Raw genomic sequence first — 22658 nt, forward strand, 5'->3', positions numbered from 1 at the left:
GCTCAGAAGATTTCTAGAAATTAAGCTGAGTAGTATATAATATCCTGAAATTTCTTTCTGACCCTTTTTTAAAGATAGCAGCTTTGTTTGCTCTTCTTTAGTACTTGGGGACCTCCCCTGTCCTCCCAGAATTCTCAAGACAATTGCCAGTGGTTTAGAAATAGCTTCATCTAATTCCTTAAGTACTTACTGTAGGGTTCATTTAATCAATTTCTGTCAAGTTTAATGTATCTACTGTATCTAAATACCCTCTGTTCTTTCCACACTCCTGCCTGCACTCCTAGCTACTTGTTAAAATTAACTTCCTTGATCAGAATTCACATTTTTGTGAAGACTCAACCAAAAAATAAGATTGATTCTTCAATCTTCTGTCCTCATCTGTTATTTGCTCTCCTTTCTTATTTATAAATGGACTAGAGCATTAGTTTTCCTGCTACTCATTTCTAGTTTATGTATAGAAAATGGCCCAGTTGTCTTTTGTCCTTTGCTAAATGAAATTCATGTTGCACCTTTGCCTTTCCCTTGCATGCTTGCACTATTTATGCTAGTGGTTCTCAACTGGGGTGTCACAGTACCCTAGGATCCCAAGAAATTCTTTTAAAGGTGCTGCAGGATGCTGCACAATATTAGCACTGTTACATATGCAAACACCTATATGTGCTTCACAAGATAAACTCAGATTTCAAACAGGAATCTGTAGTGTCAGAACATTCTGCCCTGCTGTAGTCTTTCTGAGTTCTTTGTAACAAAAGAAGTGCTCTATTATTTTTGTGTAGTCAATAAACAAGTGAAATTGTTTTTTGAAACAGGGTGCCTCTAAATTCAGAAAAGTTTGGAGGGGTGCCTTGGGTCTACAAATTTATGAAATGCTGCTTTACATTCATTCCTATTTGTGTTCCTCTTTTTGTATAGTTCCTTTTTTATTTTCATCACCTACTGTTCATGTTGCATATACCATCATTTCTATACTCACCCAGTATTTCCACAGCATCCCCAGAGAGACAACAATTAACTAGATGGATTTCTTCAAGATCACCTAGTTCAGCAGAGATGGCTCTTACTATGCACCTCATTCCATCTCCAATGTCAGTCAAATGGCTCAAGTGCAACAAATGCAGCTTTTTCAAAAGCTTGATGCCTTCAGCTATGAATGGAATGAGAAAAAGCAGATAAAGGTGCTAAGAACACCCTGTTCCAATATTTGTTTACTGATGTTTTGAGTGAGGAAAAAAGTGGAGATTCATTCATAGGACATATCGCTACTACTTTTATGTTTATATTGTATAATAGGGGTGTGCGAAGTGGGCAGTATTTGATTCAGATTCGGCCCAACTGGGGAGACAGTGATTTGATTCGTTGATTTGGATCACTGTCCTGATCTGATTCAGCCGAATCTGAAGATTGGATTCTGATTTGGAGAATCAGCAATTTGGCCATAGACATAGCTTTATACGTTTTTTCTATGTATCTCGAGGTACCAGGCATGGCTTGTGAATGCTGAGAGGGTGGGGCAGATGGAACATCCCACGGGAGCGCGGAGAAGGGCCACCTGCATGCTTTGTGGTGGACTCCCCTGTGCCCCCCCGACTTGGCGATCAGCTACGGGAGAACCCCAGGTGCTCCCCAGACCCAGGAGGCACCAGTCACCGTACTTCTGGTCTACTTCCAGGTCTGCTACCGAGCACATGGAGGACCGCCCCCCACAACGCTCCCATGGGACGCTCTGTCTGTCCCACCATCTCAACGTTCACAAGCTGCACCTGGTACCTCTTGACTTGCATTTTAAGCAGGCTGGCGAGCCCCAGGGATCCAACCCTTCAATTCAATTCAATTCATTAAAGATTCTGGCTGAAAGCCATGCTCCCGAAAACATGACATATAACCACAATATAAATTTATATAAAAATAACAGAAATGCAAATATAATAATAAAATAGGGCCAACCATTATAAAAACATTGTTCCTACTCCTATAATTAATACAGGTTTCCCTTGCTTTATGCTGTACATGCGTTCCTGGAAAATGGCGCATAACTCGAATTTGCATATAGGGAACCCATTTTACAATGTAACAAATATGGATATATTCCAAGACCTGGACTGTACTGACCCCCAGATCCATTTCTACCACTTTTACAAGACAGTTTTGGTACTCACCAACAGCAGACGTTACACACAAGCACAGGGTGGTGGTGAATGTTACCATAACAGGGATGGCAACTACAGAAACACATATCGCAGACAATGAGGGAGGAACACAGATCTACACAGGAGACTATATTTTGGTGCACATCCCTCCCACAATGCACCTCACAAAGCAGCTGACTGCGGGCTTCCACCACATGGATTGCATAAGAGTGAATTTATCTCATATATAACGATTTTTTGGTATAGAAAGGGTTATTGCATAAGAGCGAATTCCCACATACAAAACCCACATAAAATGAGGGAAACCTGTATAATCAAGTACAAATACGGTGATAAATCGGATCATGAATCTATAAAAATGTTGTGCATAGGTCCACAATTAACACAGTAAAAAAGCAACTACAGTGATAAAGTTTATCAGTCATATAAACAATAAAGAATGTTTAGCTCTGATCGCTTCAGCCTTGTAAGCAAAAATTGCAAGATGGTTAACTAAATATGGATCTGTTTGCTGAAGGAGCCATATTAATTTCTCTCTATTTGAGAAGTATATCAATTTCTGCAAGAATGGTGATAAATATTTTTCCTCATGACATTATATAGAGGGCATTCTAAGACATAATGAACAGTGTCTTCCAAAACTTCTAAACAGGCTGGGCAACATCTTTTAGCCCTTGGAATGGAAAGTCTACATCCAGCCAAAACAGCTGTGGGCATCTGTTTGGTCCTAAGTCTAGTCAAAGAGGTTCTCCATTTATCATTGAGATCCAGCTGTAAATACCTTTTTCACCCCCAATCTAATTCCAAAGAATATAAAGAGAGTCAATGCAAGTAGCCCTGGCCACTGCAAAATCATTCTGCCTGGCAATATCTTAGAACTTCTGGAAAGCCTGGACCTTTTCTATGGGGGAGATGTATCTTTCATTGTCTTTGACATAATGTCCCATCCTGGAAAATGCAAAAGTGTAGGAAAGAAAAGGATCTGACCCTTTATGTTTGTTTGACTATGACATATATTATTTGGAGGACATTAATACCTCATAACTGTCACAACCCAGTGATTTTGGTGCCTCGGCACTATGGAATTTTCCTGCCACATGAGAGCCTCTTGCAAAGTAAAAGGTTTTCTGTTGCAGCAGAAAACCCCGGTGCAAGAGAGTTCCCGCCATTCGAATGCAAATTTGTGTCCCGCTATTGGCTAGTTCTAAATTATTCCTACGTGGCGGCTGGTAATTGACTTGCTGGCTGTTTAGAATTTCGTGCGACTTCCGCCCAAGTCGGAGAACTTTGAGCACACTGCAGAGTGCCTCTAAAGAAATCTGACTTGCAGCTGAGCTGATCGATAGACTGATCACCTATCGATTCTTCTCCCCGTCGCCAAGCGCAATCCCCGACATACCCTTGCCCCGCCGGCTTGATTTGTGGACGGATGAACTAGCCTGAGCCTTGCCAGCTGGAACAACTAACATAGTTGTTCATACGACCGGACCATCAGCGTCGCAGCTACAAGCGGCGTAAGTAAAGTTTTGCAACCAATTAAGCCTTGTCCGCCTCTCTATTCACCAGCCCGCCCAACGAACGAGTAATTATTAAATCACCTTGAGTCGGCTCTGGCCGTCCGAGACAATAACAGTAAGGGTCCCTTTACATGTTACATTTATGCCACAATTAATGTGTTAATTGCAGAATCAATAGCAAGGATACTATGCATGCACCCAATTTAAGGCACCATAAAATGGCAAACCAGCCATAAAAAATGTCCATGTATAATGTAGAATATTTGTATAATTGATTTCTAGGGTAACTCCAACTTAAACAGATGGCATGTCCCAGGGACTGTCCCAGAACTAGTGCTGACAATCAGCAGATTGTTGGCGCCAGCTACCAGGGCAGCCCCAGTTCTCCAACTAGGGCTTCTGTTGGCAGGAAGGACTCCCCTGCTATAGAGTTTAACCTCGCCTGACCAAACTCCCTAGTGTGGGGAAGGAAGGGCTTCCCCTTCCGGGGACTTTAAACCCAAGACCACACAGCTCCCTTTTTTCCTGGGAATGGGGTATTAGAGGCTCCCAGAGAGAGAAGCACTTCTGCTAGTGACTTTAAATTGTGAGCCCACAATTTGTAGTCCCACTGGACTGCTGCTGGACACTGAAGCTGTCAGGTGCAGGGTTTAAACTCCCTGGAGTAAAGCCCTTCAAAAGTCCCAGCCTCAATCCTAAAACAGCCCTGGTGCTATCCTGGGGCTAGGGCTAACAATCAGCTGCCATGTCACATGTGGAATGGCAGGAGGAATGATTGTTGGGATTGGGGATCAGATCCCATGGTGCCTTAAGATGAACATGTGCCAGGAGCCTAAGGTCATGCAGGTCAAATCAAGACCTTATTGCACATGTAGAAGAAATGACTTTTCTATCAACAGATGATAGAATATTCAGGTCCTCACAGTGCAGGAATGTGAGGCCAACAGTCTATACATTCAGTATCTGAAAAGCAAATAATTATTGTGTGAAATATTAAAGTGGATATTACCTAATTTTTTAGCATTGCTCTCATTCATCTTTATATTGTCAAAGATGAGCTTTTCAACATTAATTAGGTTGTGTATTCCATCAATAAGTCCACCTGCCAGAAAAGAACCGTAAATTAGTAAGTCACTTTGTCATTTTTTGCACTGTAACAAACTCATTTGTAGGTCAAGTTATAGTTCTGTAATAACAGTTCCTGTAAAAAGTAAATTAAAAAATTCTGTTTCCGAATATGATTCTAAATACAATCTTTGACAAGAGACTGCAGATTTCTAGCAAATTAAAATTTGATTAAATTAGAAAGTGTTAATGCAAAATTCAAACTAAGTTTTAAACAAGCAATAATCTGAAAATGGAAACTTGTGATTCCTGTTGAAATTGTAATTCATTACCATCTCTTCTTACATATGACAATGTATATAGTACTTCAGATATTATCTCACAGAAACAGTAATGCCTGTGGTTAAATCCTGCATAAGTGTGCCAGTTCGATAGAGGACTTTTTTTTAGTTGTTTAGACCTTTTTTTTTTAAATGTCGGCTTTTCAGACACCTTTGGTTTCTGCCTGACAATGAGATTTTTATTTTTGCACAGCCTTTGGTTTCTGCCTGAGAATGAGATTTTTACAGAAAATGGTGGCAGTGCAGTTTTGAACTTTCCAAAGTGCCCAGCGCAGCGGCACATCCATGTGTAAAAATGCCCCTAGTGTTTTAATAGAAATTGTCAGGAACTTGCAATTTGGCAACAAAATATATCCCAGATAGATGTTCCTTTTCACGTTCTGATTAAAATCTGTTTAATATTTGTTCAAGTTTTTTTTTTTAAGTACTCAAGCATATGCAATGTTTTATTGCCAGACAATAATTCTCTTCCCTATTGTAAACTTTCAGGGTTCTACAGGAAAAATGAGTGAAATGTCATATTAGATACAAAATGGATGCAGAAACTTTTGAGTGAGTGTATATGTGAAAGTTGCATCTATTCAAAGATGTAAATCAAATGGAAGAGACTTTGGAGCATAATAGTTAGTGGGTCTATGATGCAGCAGCCCCCCACTTATTTTCTGCCATGCTCTAACTGTGTAAGGATCTTGTGTTAAGTAGGCCCCACATCCTGTAGCAATGAGTATGCCCCTCTCCTAATTCCAGAAAACCAGCCACCTTACACAGAAGAACCTGTAAAATTTTTCTGTGCTTGGGGCTTGTTATTTCCTATCCTTTAGTGCTGGGTTGCAAATTTGAGAGGAAGGGAGTATTTTCAAATGTATTCAACATTAGAAATGTTATTAATTAATGGAACAACTCAAAGCGGGTAGAAGATATTCTATCATATGAAGTTATTAATTCTGGATATTTTTGTAAAATATGTGTGCTTGCTCACCCAAAAATTCTAAGTTTGATGCAGGAATTACTTTGTAAAAGCCGCTGGCCTATATTTTGGAAAAGGTTAGACAAGATTATCATAATAATCCCTTGTTAGTAGTCCCTTGTTACCTTTAATAGTCCCTTGTTGCCTTTAAAATCTTTGAACCTATTGTGAAAACTAAGGTAAAGAAACAGTAATATCTATGATAGGATATGCAGCAGCCGACATCAAAAAAGTATCATTGTTTCATTTATAGACTTTATCATCATTTACTCTAGATTATTTGTACTGGTGATCTTCCAAAATGTAAAAATCTCTCCCATGTAAAAATCTCATCTATGTATCTCCTGTGTAACTAAACATCCAGTTTTTTTAAAGGGCAGTGTTACAGAGATTTTGAACAACTTTACAGCAAAAATACTAAATCTTTACCCAACAAGGAGCTGAAATGACACTTTGCAAGAGTGCAAGGGCTAAGCATACAACAGACTGCAGTCAACTTCATCTTGAATATGGAAGTGTGGTCCAGTGATATTAGTAGTTCCCATAATGATCAAAGCCAGACATCTTCCACATTAAAGAAAAAGGTGTCACTGAACTACATGTTGCGGTCCACATTATTCCCAGAGATTGCAGTAGCCATTCTAACTACTCACAGATCACAATACTGTACCTTCTAGATGTTTGCTTTGCAGATCTCTTATATTTATTTTTTTCAGCTTTGTCATTGCTATGATTTGTTGTTCATCTTCTGTGGTAAGAGGCGTGGATTCTACAATAAGGTCTTGCATATTCTTACAGGTTTCAAGGACTTTCTTCAATGTTCCTGCAATGCCAGCACTTCTGTTGATTTGCAGGCTGAGACTTGAGGCAGAGCAGCATATTTTACCTAGATACTTAATATCATCTTTCTTTAACTTGTTAAAATTCTGGAGTGTAATCTCTAAAGCCCGAATTTTCTGGTTCCATTTGAAGAACAAGGAGACAGCCTTTTCAGGGATATAAATTTGGGAATTTCTTGTGTTCTCATCTTCCATGTTATCCAGTGAGGAATTTCCAAAAAAATCTAATTTAATGAGTTCCAGTGCACTGACACAATTAGGTAAGTGTTTAAAAAACCCAAAGAGGTATGTTGGGATGCTTTGAGTATTAATACATAGTCTCTTACCATGAAAAAATTCTTCAAATTCTCCACTCAAGCATGATTTTGAGCGACTTTCATAAAATAAGTTAATGACACATTCCACAAAAGAATTCAGGTTAGTTGCCTGCAAAACTTCATGCTGCTTTGCATTTTCCACCTTTTCAGGTTCTCCTTCCAAAGAAAGATTACTTAGTGAAGGCAGATCAAAAAGACTTCCATGCTGATAGATTGCTGTCAGATGCTTTATAACTATTCTAGTAGCATCTACAGAGGATCCACAGGTATAAAGAAGCAAATTATAGTAAGTAGATGTAATATCTGAAATATTGTCCATTTTTTGTAGGTAACTAAACCCTCTAGCCATCTCTGTGTCCTTGGAGGATGTTAATAGGCTGCAAAGTCTTCTGCCTGCAGTGTATTCCTGAAAGGATTTATGAAAGAATCGATACACTGGCTTTAGCCTTTGAGCTGTGTATTTATTTAGAAGACCTGAAGCCAGTAGTACTTCTTCTTTGATACTGGACAAATCCTCAGACTGAAAATCAAACTTTTGGTCAAGTATTCCATCTAGGGCTAGGTCTCCACAATGATTTATGCTCAGTTTAATGTGATTTGCTGCAATTGTTTCTGTCTTGTACTTATTTTTCTGAACCATCAGGTCATACAGTGTGCAGAAAAGTGCTGTTTGTGTGCTTGGATTAAAATTACTTTCACCCATTTGGATGGCACAGGCAATGACAACAAAGAGTGGTGTCTTCATAAGATTCTTCATGAAATTAGTTTCCTCTAGATGAATTAGCAGACCCTTGGCCAGCTCATATTCCAAGACATTGTTAATGAGCTGCCTAGCATTCTCCTCTGTTAGATCTCCTGTTTCAGCAATGAGTGAACCAAACTGTCTGACCTTACGAATAGACTCAGTCCTGGTGGTAACAATGACCATATTCTTGAATTTGTGGTTTTCTTTAATCATTGCTTCTATTTCTGGGCAGTTTGAAGGCCTGAATTCATCATATCCATCTAATAGAAAAAGAACCTTTTGTCTTAGTCCCAGCAACATCCTCATGAAGTCCTGCTTGGGTATGGTATATGGAACTGTAAGAAGCTGATCACATACAGTTTCATAAAGTCCTTCTTTTGCACTGCTCAGGCTGATAAAGAAAACAAATTTGAAATGAGTCAAAGCAGGGCAATTCCCAGAAGCCCATAGTATAGCAATTCTCTTCATGAGGGTTGTTTTCCCTTTGCCAGCTTCACCTTCTATTATGCAGGGGTTTTTTAATTCACCCAAAAGGATGCTTAAAGTGAGTTGCCCCTTCCTGGTGTTATGTGTATCTTTCTTCAAAAGCAAGATGTCTGTAAAGGTAGTTTTCAAATCAAAAATTATGTCAATATCACTGCCCAATGGATGAAATTTTTGGAAGAATGGAGACAGATACAAGTCCATTAAATCCTGAGCCAAGCCATCCAAGTCTGGTTTCACTTGCCTAGTGATACCTAAAACAAACAGAACATATATAGGCTGAATTAAATAATCAGTGGTTTTGTTGATTAGAATTGCATTTAAAATTTGATCTGCAGAAAACCTGGCTAAATTTGCATGTTGGTTATAGACCAAATGGTGATGTCAGAGACAGGACTTGCTTTACTTGTCCATTCAATAGAATAGGCTTAACTCGAAGTGATCAAATCACTCTTATGCAAAAGACCAGCATGGTGGGTGTGTCTAAATGTTCAATTAATGTGCAGTAAGGTTACTGTGCAGTAAAAAAGGCACAGTAAACTACACCTGAGAACATGTCTACACATGTACCCTGACAGGCACAGATTTGCACCCAACTGGAACAGCCCAGTCCAAGACTGCTTCTGCCCTTCTCTGCCCCACTGTGCCAGCCAGAGGGAGTTCCAGGCTCCCCCAGGTGCAAAGCCAGTGGCTAGCATGGGGCACGTAGGCCAGTCCCAATGTGCATGGGGCAGGGAGAGTTGTGTGGCTGCAGGGGCAACTGTCTCCTGGCCCCATGTACTTTTGCCCCTGTAGCCTCACAGATCTCTTGGCTCTGTGCACATGGGAATGGGTCCCCCTATGCACGGGGCCAGGAGACAGCTGACCCTGCAGCCGGCACAGGTTCCACTGCATGGGGGCTTAGCTAGGCAGCAGCAAAATTGCTCCCAGTTAGCATCTACACATGCGCTAATGGACAGTAACTACTGTGCGGCTAATCTACCTGTTTCTACAGGTACTAGCAAACTGCGCACTAGACTAATTTACTGTGCAGTAAATGCTGCGCATGTGTAAATGATGATGCTTTTCTACTCATTAGATTAGTCTCATGTAGAATAAAGTGTCTCCTGTAAATACACCCAGTGTGAATCCCATCAATTCCACCTCAGTCTTTACTTGAGGAGCCTTTAAACTGATTCTCTGCTCGAGTGAATATAGGTGTATCTGTGTGAACACAGACAAGTATCTGATGGGAATAGGATTTACTTGTTAATGAAACAGTAGCAAATGGATCTGAAAGGTTATTTAGGAGCAACTAATAGCACCTGAAAGTTGGACTAGGTTAGGGTGCCCAATTATTTCAGCTGGACGGCCGCTTAATGACTTTTGGTGAGCTGTTGAGGGCCCTACCCCTTGACAAGTGGCCTGCCCCCTGGTCGCTATTTTGTGACTGGAAATCCCACTCCTTAACCCCTGACCTTTGTCCCTGGAAGTCCCTCCCCTTGCCCTGGAAGTACTCCGGGGGGGTGGGGAGGGGAGTGCCATATTGGAACCAGAAAAAAAAACAAATCATATACTAAAAATCAAACATCTACCATATTTTAATTTTATTTCAAAAAATATTTTGTCCTGATTTACGTGTGTTTCCATAGTGTATATATAGGTGATTATGTAATAGCTCAAACTAAGCCTTACTCTTGTATATTGTATGTGTGGGTGGTCTGGGGTGTGGTTGGGGAGGTGGGTGTGGGCTGTGCATGTGTGGGGGGGTGAGTAGTTGTGAAGGGGTGTGGGGATGTGTGCGTATGTGGGTTTGGGATTTGTGGGGGGGTGGGGTGGTCTGTGGGGGATGTGGGAGTGTGCGCAGGTGGGGGTGTGTGGAGTTCATGGGGAAGTATAGGAGGTGGGTGTAGGGTTTGTGGAAGGTGTGTGGGGTGGTCTGTGGAGATGGTGGGGGGGTGGCTGTGTGTGCCCCCCCACACTGTCATTGGTGGTAGCAGCAGCAGCAGGTGGCGGGCCCTTGGGGCACTTGTGACCAGTGGCAGGCAGAGCCCCTAGGTGGCACACAACTGCAATTGAGTCCCTGGATCTGCATGTGGCAGCATGGAGCCAGCCCAATTGGCCTGTTGTTGCACATCTTTGGACAAGACCAGGCTAGGTCTGTGCCAACACATGGGGGTCTTGGTAATGCAGGTGGGAGCGGCACACCAATGGGCCGGTTCTGTGCCTCCATGTGGGGCTTTGAGTATTTCAGTGGCGAGCTGTACATTGGGGGCACAGAGCCAGCCTGGCCTAGTGGTGCACACTCCTGGCTACAGTGCTTGGAGCCCCATTTGGAGGCATGGAGCCCACCTGGCCTGATGGCACAACTCTCCACAGCTCCTGGTCCATGCACCATAAAGGTGGGGGTGGGGAGCTCCATGCTTTCATGTGGTGCTCCCAGCACTGCATCCAGGAGAGTGCACCACTGGGCTGGGCCAGGTTGGCTTCATGCCAACCACGTGCAGCTCCCCGCTGGAGTGCTGGAAGCCCCACATGGAGGCATGGAGTTGGCTCAGCCCTGACTGATAGCACGTGACTCCTGCCTGCACTGCTCAGAGCCCCATGTGCTGGCACAGAGCCAGCCTGGTTTGACCTGAAGGTGCATGCCAGCAGGTTGGCTCCATGCCACCACAAACAGCTCCCAGTGCTCAGCCAGAGCCATGTGGCATAAGTAACCTGAGGGACAATTGCCTGCTGCCGCTGCTGCTACCGGCAATGGGGGCTGTGTGCCATGTGGGAGGCACGTGGTGCGGGGGCCCACACCAATCCACAAACCCCACATACACCCCCACACCCACCCACAAACCCCACACCTCCACACAAACTCCACACCCACCCACACACACATGTGCCATTGGGCCGGGTAGGCTCCTTGCTGCCACATGTGGCTCCTGGCTCTCCTTCCAGGAGCTGTGTGCTGTTGGGCCAGTGGGGCTGGTTCTGTGCCAGCACATGGAGCTCCCGGCACTGCAGGCAGAAGCTCTCTCCCCACTCATCAGTTGTCCAGTTGTGCACCATTGTGCTCCATGCTTCCACATGGGGCTTCCAGCTGGAGTACGGGGAGCCTCACGGAGGTGGAGGCACAAAGCCTGCCTGGTCCAATGGCATGCCATCTCTGAAAGCCCAACTCTTTTTGACTTTCCAAGGCAGCTGTGAGCTAATAATAATTGTTTTTTGGAGGGCCCTGCAGACCAGACAGAATGGCCTGGTGGGTCAGGTCTGGCTTGCGGGTAGTATTCTGTCTGCTCCTGGACTAAGTGAACTTTGGACCACTTCAGTTTAGGAGTTGCCCTCATTTTCTTCAGGTTTGCAGCTAAACTTTTTTTGATTCTACTTGGTCTCCTTACAGTTAAATAGATGTAATGCAATCCAGGAAGCTTGACCCTTTGCAGACAACAATTTTAATTTTTCTTTTGTTTTAAATTTTTGCCAAGTTTTCCTAGAAGGTACAAATGCAGCTAAAATGAATGTATGCAAAATAAGAAAAGGGAGCTAACTCAGAGATGATTTTCAAGAGTAGTGTTTTGCAAAGTGTGAGGCATGCCCCTCTGGAGTTGTGTGAAACACCAGCTTGGATGTGTGGGGAAAAATATGTAAATTATGATGGTTAGACCTTTAATAAAAAAATGTGAGATTGTAGCTGGGGCACTATTAGTTCCGTTTCCTGCAGGGGAACTCCTCTGTCAAAAGTCTGACAAACACTGTTTTAAGGCATAACCTTGTTCCCATTGAAGTCAGTAAGAATTTTACCAAAGACTTAAACAGAAGATTGTTCATGCCTTGACACTTGCTCCCAAACCTCCCCAATTTCAGTGAGAGTAGAACATCTGCAACTTCTGTTGATTCCAGCAACTCCTAATATTAGATCCTTACCAGTTAGGTTTAAATGCTTTAAAATGTTTGCAGCTGACAACAAAGTGATCAGCTGCAATCATGCATTCACCTCATTGGCTCACCCTGCAAACATCTTCCAAATAATCAGATGCATTTCATTCTCTGAAGAACTATATGCCATTTATTACAAAGGGTTTCAGTATGTCCTGGAACTTTCAGAGGACGTTATTGTTTCTTTTTTTAAATTCGCTTTTGAATAAAATATAGGAGTTTTCAATGCTTAATTCTCTCTGATGAATGATTATATCCCATAAAAAGGATCAGAATATACGTATCTAAAAAATTAGTGTATTGCAAGTTCTGATGGTTGCCTCCTAAAATCATTTAACTCTTGGCATGAGATAAAAAAACAATGAACACTACAGATAAACTTTAGTACTTACAGTATCCATGCAATTCCTGATAGAGAAAAGGGCTTTGTTTCTCAAGTGCTTTAACCAAAATTCTGCAGGCTTCTGAACCTTTATTCAAAACCATGTAAATCATCATTCTTGAAGCATCCTGTTGAGTCTTTTCACAAACAATAGTATTCATTTCTTCACCAGACAGGACATTGCTGGCAAAAAGGTCATCCGCTATCTGCTTTACAGTGACCATTCCCATTCTTTGAATAAGGTGAACACTGTTCTTCTTAATGAAATCCACTGAGAAAACAGAATATTTTAGCTCTAGACCACTAGTTCTATTGTATGTTGTAGCTGCCAGGAAGATTATTGATTCTTCCATTGAAAATTTAGGAGTGCATTGTGCTACATATAATAGCAAATACAATATAATCTAATATAAATTATAGCAGATAATGTGCAGAGAACACTAGCACCTTATTAGGAATATAACTTTTAAAATAATTTTTAAAATGTGCATGGCCGACTGGCTGATAGACAGACAGACAGACAGGGTATGCAGCACAATGTTTTGCCAGTGAGACCTTGAAAGCAGCATGTTTCTCATGAGGAGTGAAGCCACATGGGCCAAGTCTTTCATAAATGGGTGTCCAAAATTAGCATCTTAAGTCCTTACTCAGGCACCTAAAAAAATGGCCTGACTTTGAAAATTGTTAAGCACAACATTTAGACAGTCACTTTTGAAAAACACATCACTTATTCACATATTTAAGTATAGACTTTAGGAACCCAGTTTTGAAAATCTTAGTCAAGTTATACTGGCTATGCCAAACGTTCTTTATTTATATTTCTCAGCACCACTGTGCAGTAGGTAAACATTAGTATCCCTACTTTACAGATAGGAAATCAAAAGCCATAAGAATGAGATATAAAGCCGCAAGGTCCCATGTAATCCAGTGTTAGAATCAGGATTAGAATGCACTTCTCTTAACTGCTAAAGCATGGATAAAATTTTTCAAAATGGCCCAGGAGTCCAAGTCTTAGAAACAGGGTTTAGAAGATACAGACACACACCCAATTCATTTAACACTTTCGTAAAGCCCATTTAGTGCCTGAATTCCCATTGACTTCAGTGAGAAATTAGCATGTAACACATGTAGGCACTTCTATGAATTCCATGAGGGTCTAGCTCAAAATTGACCTTGTTGTCACAACACCTAACATTTAGGCACCTTATCCCAGGAGCGTGAAAATCTCAGAAAATATTTTATCCAAGGTGGTGACAAACCCAAAGTTTTGTATTATAATTGGTTAAAATAGAGAAATTTAATTAAAGTTGCTTATAGTTTGTGACACTTCTGCTTGAAAGCTAATTTCAAGTTTATTTACAGAAAAACAAAATAACTTGTTTCACAATACATATTAAAAGGTTTTATTATATACATTTGTACATATAGCAATAAAATGTATTTCATTTAAAAGTTGTTTTATTTATCTGACTTCATTTTAAGTCTTAGGAAGATTCATTATCACATAAAATCTTTAATGTAAAATAGTCAGGTACCCAGGTCCTGATTGCCTTAATGTACAATAAGAAGCCATTGTATTGTGAAAAAAGGACTTACTTATTCAGAGTCAAGTTTTATAGCTTGAACTACGCAGCATGGAATACAGCATCTAAATTGAAAACAAAAACAGATCAGAACAGTACAAACTCTGTACAGTATCATGGCAGGGCACTGTTTGTGCCTGCCACTTTAAGACCTGAGCCAAACAGCCAGCAGGTGCTTGATTGCGGCAGCCATTTTAGATCCCTGGCTGCTTATATAAACAGATCAGTTCCCTGCTGGCAGCCCAGGCAGCAATATTGCCTGGCGGTGAGGCTTCTTGCATCATCCTGGAGGTGAGGGAGGAGCTGTAGGGGATGGCTAGGAGGCTCCTGGTCCTGGGCATGACCTAAAACTGCACCCTGCTGGGGGTAGGTGGCCTGGTGGGGCTCTCAGTGATGCAGGAGCCTCCAGAAAATGCCAGGCCAGTTACCACCCTGGTGAAAGGCAGGTCAGTGTGTCTTAACCCCAGCTCCCACAACCGGGTGGGTCATCTGCTAGTAGAGTCCAGAGGGCAGACCCCAGAGAGAGAGTGGGGCTAGAGGCTCAGAGGCCTGATGTAGAGTACCCTCGACTGGTCAGTGCTGGGGCCAGGACCATACCAGTTGTGCGGGCCGGGAGCGATCCGGGCCCTTTTTTCGCGCCGCGGGCTGTGGCCAGCAGCCCGGGCACGCTGGGTCAGAGAAAGCAGGCGACACGCTAGAATTAGGCATGGACGCATAATGGTTGATTCAAGATTGTTTACTTACACCGTAGATGGTTGCGGTGTAGGCTGGACAGTTTCCCAGGCAAAGCTCCGCTTAAATCCCCAGTTTAGGGACTCGGACAAAATCTGACTCACTCACACGGAGTTGTCGAGGCTCCGTGGGTCCTTTTTGCATGCAGGGAAGAGGGATACGTCGAAGATTGCGCTCGGCGACGGGGAGAAGAATCGATAGGTGATCAGTCTATCGATCAGCAGCCGCAGGTTAACTCTGCAGTGCGCCACGTGGGAATAATTTAGAACTGGCCAATAGTGGGGCACGAATTTTAATACAAATGGCGGGAACTCCTTGCAATGTGCCTTTCTTAGTTGCAAAGAAGAAATGCATCCTGCAAAGAAAGCTTCAAAACGGCGGGAAAATAATTCAGTGGTGCCAAAGCACACACAAAAACAAAAATCACACCTTTGGGTTGTGACACCGGTCAAAAGGGCCAGGGGCCCACTGCGAGGGGTGCCCAGAGCTGAGGGCCTGGGGTTCCCGACTGGCCTTGGAGGCGAGGCCAGGGCCTGTGTGGACAAAGGTCCTGGGGGGACCATGCCCGAGAGGGGAAATAGTTTCAGGGAGCTAGGCAGCCCTGAGTGAGGGCGGGGTAGGGCGCCTGAATGGAGGGATCTTAGAGGGGTCCTGATTGGAAGATTCTGGGGCCCAGTGACAGTAAGAACTATGGATGCCAACTGCGAGGCATGGGCTGCAGTGTAGGGAGAGCCACAGACAGAGCCCCAGGCATCAGAGCAAGAAAATGGGCAGCCTCCTGTCTAATTAAGATAATTAATTAGATAACAACAAGTTGTGGCAGGTGAGAAGGGCAGGCAGTTGGCCCAGAAACAAGTGGGTGGGCCAAAGGCAAATTGGCCCCGAGAAGACCCTCCTGTTACAAGTATGGTTCCTTCTAAAATAGAAAACAAAAGTGTGGCCAGTCATAAAGCTTTAATCTGAAAACAGTACACATGGCCTCGCATACACACCTGAGCTTGAAAAGCACAGTAATTCAGAATGCAGCTATCTTCTAAGAGGGTGGATTGATTTAAATGAAATTTTCAAATCACTGATTTGAATTTTTATATCACTGATTTGAATCAAATTGGGAACTGGAAAAGCTTGAAGTGAATAATTAATTTTCATCTTTATGTGCATTTTCACACATTATTTTCCTAATAAGAGATTTATTCTTAGTGTCTGGTAAAAGTACTAAAGCTAGGATGACCATATGTCTCGGTTTTCACAGACATGTCCTCTTTTTTGCCCCCCTGTTCTCGTGTCCAGGAGGGTTTTTAAAATGCAACCAAATGTCCAGGTTTTTGCTCTGCCTTTGCTTTCCCGGGCACTAGCAGCATGGCTGCTTGAGGCTGGAAGCAGTGGGCAAGGTAATTGGCTGTCAGAGGTCACATGCTCTGCATGTGGGCCCTGGTAAATCTCTCCCAGGTAAGAGAGAGAGAGAGAGTGCATGTGTGTGGGAGCTATATGTGTAGCAGGGCTGGAGGGACTGAATCAGGAGTGAGGGGTACTGGCAGGGCAGGGGGCTGCGGATCAGGAGTCAGGGACAGTAAGAGGGCTGGGGGGGGGCAAGGGGCTACGAGTCAGGAGAGAGGGACACCAGTAGGGCTGTGGGGGACAGGGGGCTGTGGGTCTGGAGTGTGGGGCACAGGCAGGGCAGGGGGAAAGGGGGCTGAGGGTTGGGTGTGAAGGGCATCAGCAGGGCTCGGGGAGGGGCAGGAGGGTGCGGATCCAGAGTGCAGGGTGCTGGCAGAGCTGGGGGTCTGGGGACTATGGGTCAGGAGTGAGAGGCACAAGCAGCACTGGGGAAATGGGGCTGTGAGTCAGGAGTGAGGGGTACTAGCAGTCACACTGCTAAGCTGCTGAATAGATTTTCTAAAAGCACCATCTGTGTTTAGATGCCTAAAATCTGTTCCTGTGTCCTTCAAGTTTTAGAATTAGTTGAGCTCAACCTTTCTTACCTGATTTTTAATTTTAGTAACTACTCGGGTAGTAAATTAACTGCAGAGTAGGGCAAATTACTATTCAGTAAGCATCTGCACATGTAAACAGTGATGCATACTGAGAAGTAATTTGCTCTACTGAGCAGTAAAGCATCTCCTGTAGCTGCACCCAATGAAGACTGAATATTAGGGATGTGCGAAGTAGGCCCTGTTCGATTTGGATTTGGCCCAAATCGGGAACGGTGATTTGATTCAGCCGAATCTAAATCTGAAGATTTGATGCTGATTCAGAGAATCAGCGATACGGACATAGACAGTGGACTTAGACTAACCTGCAAAGACTGAATCAGTTCAAGCTCAGGCTTTTTGAATGTCTGTCCCTATCCCCAGAGAAAAGAACCCAAAGCTTCTTAAAGACACAGTATACATGGCTTTTACAATCCCATGTGAGTTAAAACACTTCTGAAATTTCTGTTTTGCATCTGCTACAGCTTTAAATGTTTTTTTCTACATACCTTGAGGTACCAGCGCAGCTTGTGAATGCTGCGATGCTGGGGCAGATGGAACATTCCATAGGAGTGCAGGGGGGCCCTCCACATGCTTGGCAGTGAACCCAGAAGGGGACCGGAAGTACTTCTGGTTCCCTGCTGGGTCCTCCAGGGAGCACACTGGGGCCCCCCCTGGCACCCTTCTGGCTCAGTGACTGGTGCCTCCTGGGTCTGGAGGGGCATCTGGGGTCCCCCCGCAGCCAGTCACTGAGCCAAGGGGGCACCAGGGCAGTACACAGCCCTACCGAATATAACTTAGATACTTAAGTGACAACTTGACAGTTATGAATCTTAAATTGACTTGAAAACTTAAAAATGTTTCCCCACCACAATTCTATAGCTAGTTGAATGCCAAATCCTTTAACTCATTTAAATTTGAGCAGTGATGCAACTGAGGAGGGGGGGGGGCAGGATCAGGGCAATCACCCTGAATGCCAACTTGGGAGTGCAGGGGGAGCAGGCAAAGAAAAGCAGCTGCTGTTGGCAGCCGCATGTTGGCATTCATGATCTCGGTGGCAACCAAAGTTGTCCCTTCCGCTTTGCCCTGGCACCTATCTACATCCATACACTGCTGAATTTGAGGAGGGGTTATTGATACACCATGCTTTTTAGTTTTGAAATTATTTTAATAAATTCAAATAAGTTTAGGTCTTGGTACAAGTTGTCATACTTTCAGATTTAATATTTTTTAAAGATTTATTTTTTAAAAGAAAAAAATATTTAATTTAAATAAAAAATCATGAGGTGGTTTAAATTGTCTTGGCTCCATTGAAGTCAATGTAAACCAGGTCAGGATTTGCCTGAGGAAAAGCAAAAATTTATTTTATTCTGTGGTGCCTAGGTATTATGAGAATATTCTATTATGTAATCATATACTTTATTTCAGTTAATTGAGCAGTATTTTCTGTGACCAGTTATACATGTACAGTCCATTGCTGTCTGATGTTATTATAGTTCGTCTCAAATGTATTATTTAATTTTGTTTGCAATAACTTTACACTGCCTTAAAAATTAATTTTCATATGTTCTTTTTCCCTTACATGGCCAGAGTAGGACATGGTAGTACAAAAAGGTGGTACCTCCATGTAATTAAAATTGTCTAAACAGCATATTAGTCATTTTGTGTCTGCTTCTGATCCTACTAGAATCCTAAAGGCAATGGATGCTGCTTTAAATTTTAATGAGAACAGCACAAGGCTCTGGTTTATATCTGTCACCAGTCTTGACTTCATACCTTCTTTCAGCTGATGCAACTCCCTCCCTTATTTGTCACATTAATATGATAATAAATATTGGCACAATCTAGGAGCTACTTTTTCCCCAAGAAGCTCCTGGCACTCTTAACTTTACAGTTTCCAAATCTCACAATCCTTTATTATCATGAAAATGGTCTTGATTGGTCAACAAGGATGATTATTCTACTTCAGGAATGGAGAATGTGTTAAGTATGTTTACAGTCAAACCGTCATTAAGAGTAGTAGGAAATATCTGACCACTGCTACTTTTTATTGTGCCTGGAGAATGAGTTAGCACAAATTTTCCTGTAACAGAACATTAAGGTGACAACATCATATTGTTGCAAGAAATGTGGATGTGAAACTGTTTGGTACCATAGAGTGGCTTATGCACCTAATGCTGACAGACTGGAAGAGGGGAAATTTTCTCTCTCATTAATATTTATTAGTGTTGCAAGAATACTGGCAGATATTATCAGTGTGTTGCAGGTATTATCAGAGATCTAATGAATGAGGTGCTACACACAAATACTGTTTTAAAAGTCCCTGGTAAACAAACATTCAGTTGAAATCACCTCTGAAATCATGTGTGTGTTTTTAAAATGGTTTGAAGGAACAAAGTTGGACATGTAATAAGTCAGAAGTATACTGAACAAAGCAATTTTTCTGTAAAAATTCTTTTTCACTTATGCAAGCTATTTTTATAGAAAAAAAATCACACAGACCTTTTGAAAAAAAATCAAACTCCAACTGTAGAGATGCTCATTTGCATGTCGATTCTGTTGCTCTTTGTATTTTGACTGCACCCACTGACAAAACAATCCCCACCAAAATTTTAAAGCCTCTGAAATCCACAACAGAAGCTCTTTTCCTCATTTAATTTTGGACTTCATGTTTTTTTGTATGACTCAACTTGAAACCCTGGGTACCCAGGAACCATTGCTACTTTTGTCTCCGGTGGACAACCATGATTTTGCACTCAGTTCCAAAAATTTTACTTTAGTTGTAATTCCACTGACTTCTACAAAGTTACTCCTGATTTCCACTGCTATGAGAAAAGAATCAGACCTTGTATTTTTAAGTATTCACACTAAGTATTCCACATAATGCAATAGGTTTTATTTACAGTTTTCTAAAAAAACCCCCACACAACTCTTTTCTTTGATACAAAAAATACTTAATGTAAACAGTAGTACTAAATCACCCAGGCTAGGGACAGACATTACACATAAACTGGTTTAAGTGATCAGAAAATGGTATAAACCTGTAACAGAACAGACGTTCAGTGCATATAAACCAGTTTCAAAATGGCTGAAACTGGTATGAGATAAACCTGGTTGAATGTAGTAACAGACTTAACTGTTTGGGTTCAAACCGGTTTATGCAATGTCTGTCCCAGACCCCTTGCTGGTTTAAGATAAAGCAGACACCCCCAGTAGCCCAGCATGCTCTCTGGGCTGGGTGGAGCTCTCTCCTCCACAGTGGGGCTGGCCCCTCCCCTCTTGCTCTCTAGCTGGAGCAGGCCCTGGCAGAGACACTGGCGGGCATGCCCCGGTTAAGGCAAAGTGGGCAGGGAGGGAGTTAATTCTTTCCTCCTTCCCCTCTTCCCCCACCTGAGCCTGGGTCTCCCTGTCAGCTGGGGAGTAGAGGAGACAGGGCTGCAGCAGTGGCCCTAGAGCTGGCAGACCCCAGCTGCAGGGAAGGGATGGAGGAAGGAATTAACCCTTCTCCCTGCATCTTAATGGGGCTCCCTGCACCTCCCCTTCACCTTAATGGGGCTATGCTGGGTTGGTTGTCCCGCAGGGTGTGGGGGGGGTACTCTTCCCCTTCCTCCTCCTTCCCCCAGAGGGGCAGCAGGAGCATGGAGCTCAGATAGGCAGGGTGTGGGTGGGCGTGCAGGGGCCCCCACACACTCGCCCCATGGCGTGCAGCCCCGGATACCTGGCAGCAGCAGGTGGGGATGTCAGGGACTGGGGGGGGGCTTCCTCGTGTGAGTGTGGAGCTGCAGGCCCACAGCGTGGAGCCCCTACAATAGAGGCAGCCAGTGCTGCATTGGGGGCTAGGAACACAGCCCTGTGCAGCCTGCCTGGCCACTTCTAGCCCCAGGGCTCCACACTGAACGCCTGCAGCTCTGCACTCACGTGGGGAAGCCTTGCGCTGGACTCTGCGGCGAAACCAGGGATGGGGCTCCCTCCACTCCTGGCACAGTGCAGGGACTGCACAACCGGGAGCAGGGGAAACAGGAGGTTCCAATGCGGGGCTTCCCCCACTGCCAGGGCTGCAGCTACAGGTGCAGGGAGCAGAGCCTCGGGCATAAGGCAAGCTCTGCTCCCCCCTCTTTGCAGTGCTGCGCCTGCATCAGGCAACAGTGCCCTGATGTCCCCACCTGCTGCTGCTGCCAGGTAGCGGGGGCTGCACACATGGGGGAGTGTATGTGAGTCCCTACAGCCCCCACCTCCACACCCTGCCCAGCTGAGCTCCGCACTCCTGCTGCCCCTCCGGGGAGAGGAGGAGGGGGAAAAGTTTCCCCTAGCACAGAACAGAGCCTCCCCCTACCCTGGAGGGGAGGAGTGGGAGGAAGAGTCTCCCTCTGGGGCTGGGCAGCAGCCCATAGAGGCCCCCCTCCCCACCTTGCAGCAATGGGGGAGAAGCAGGGGGAAGAGTTCCCCTCTGGGGTCAGGCAGCCTCACAGAGCCCCCCTCCCCACCCCACAGTGGCTGCAGGGAAGGAGGAGGGAGAAGAGTCCCCCCCAGCACTGAACAGGGCCCCCTTCGTGGCCCTGCGGTGGTGGGGGAGGGGGAGGAGGGGAAAGGTTTCTCCTCTGGGGCCAGGCAGCCCTGTGTGCCGGGATTGCTCCCAGCTGTCAGGGAGCTGCTGGGGTGGGCCTGCCGGGGCCTGGCCATGCCCCTGCTCCTCATCTCAGCTTCCCTGTGGAAGGGAGGGCTGCTTTAGCACCCCCGGGCTTCTGGTTTGAGCCACTGCAGGCATGTGCCAATCGTCTATCCACTTGCAAACCAGTTCACTCTCTGCAGGTTAGACTAACCTGCAAAGACTGAATCAGTTCAAGCTTGGGCTTTCTGAATGTCTGTCCCTATCCCCAGAGAAAAGAACCCAAAGCTTCTTAAAGACACAGTATACATGGCTTTTACAATCCCATGTGAGTTAAAACACTTCTGAAATTTCTGTTTTGCATCTGCTATATCGGGGGGGGCAAAATCCGGCCCGTGAACCAGATGTGGCCTGACAGGCCATTTTATCTGGCCCGCGGAACCCCTAAAAAAATTTGAAAATTAATATTTATCTGCCCCTGGCTGCCTGTCATGTGGCCCTCGATGGCTTGCCAAAACTCAGTAAGCGGCCCTCCGCCCAAAATAATTGCCTGCCCCTGTGCTACAGGCATTCAAGGGATAAGCCAGAAATAAAAAAGAAAATTCATTACCTAAATCAGGTGGCTCTCAGTCACAAAATGCTCTCAACAGGCAACCAGTTTTCTCACTCTGCCAATATGTCCCAGCTGACTACTGCTTTTCAGTACTTCTATTTTCTGCCTGTTTAGGTTAGGCAATACCCTGTATTATTGATGACACTATGTTGGCGTTCTCAGTGTAGCTCTTTCTCAAACAAGTTCTGGTTTAATTACTGGTGTTACGGGGGGGGGACAAGGTTAGATGCATCCTCATTACTTGCAAAAAATGTCTGCTAGACTTTACACAAAGGAGATGCCATACTGGCACCATCTGTGAGATACTTGGTGTACCTCTTTCCAGACAACATAGACTATTTCCTGCATTTCATCTGTCAGCTCCAGACCCTCCCTCAGTAAGTAGCACATGGTTCTGGCCACTGCTACATGTGACTTTCCACTGCACTATAGAGGAAGCCTTGCA

General features: G+C 44.0%; 2 protein-coding genes across 4 annotated transcripts in view; one reads left to right on the plus strand and one right to left on the minus strand.

Moving 5' to 3' along the window:
- Window positions 1-22337, minus strand: part of NLRC4 (NLR family CARD domain containing 4) — a 27904-nt gene extending 5567 nt beyond the window's left edge. Inside the window, exons 1-6 of one of the 2 annotated variants that reach the window (XM_006018439.3) lie at window positions 22211-22337; window positions 14306-14357; window positions 12720-12980; window positions 6708-8675; window positions 4674-4766; window positions 974-1144 (exon numbers count right to left, since the gene is read on the minus strand). In XM_006018439.3, coding sequence (XP_006018501.2) covers window positions 974-1144; window positions 4674-4766; window positions 6708-8675; window positions 12720-12980; window position 14306 — 2494 coding nt within the window. In that variant the 5' untranslated portion in view covers window positions 14307-14357; window positions 22211-22337. Of the gene's footprint in view, window positions 1-973; window positions 1145-4673; window positions 4767-6707; window positions 8676-12719; window positions 12981-14305; window positions 14358-19496; window positions 19627-22210 lie in introns of those variants that run through there. The other variant, XM_025197626.1, reaches the window with a different exon arrangement.
- The window catches only part of YIPF4 (Yip1 domain family member 4), a 55010-nt gene that overhangs the window by 6757 nt on the left and 25595 nt on the right, over window positions 1-22658 (plus strand). The window lies entirely within an intron of this gene.

This window comes from Alligator sinensis, unplaced genomic scaffold (assembly GCF_000455745.1).
Source record: "Alligator sinensis unplaced genomic scaffold, ASM45574v1 scaffold489_1, whole genome shotgun sequence".
NCBI classification, from domain to species: Eukaryota; Metazoa; Chordata; order Crocodylia; family Alligatoridae; genus Alligator; species Alligator sinensis.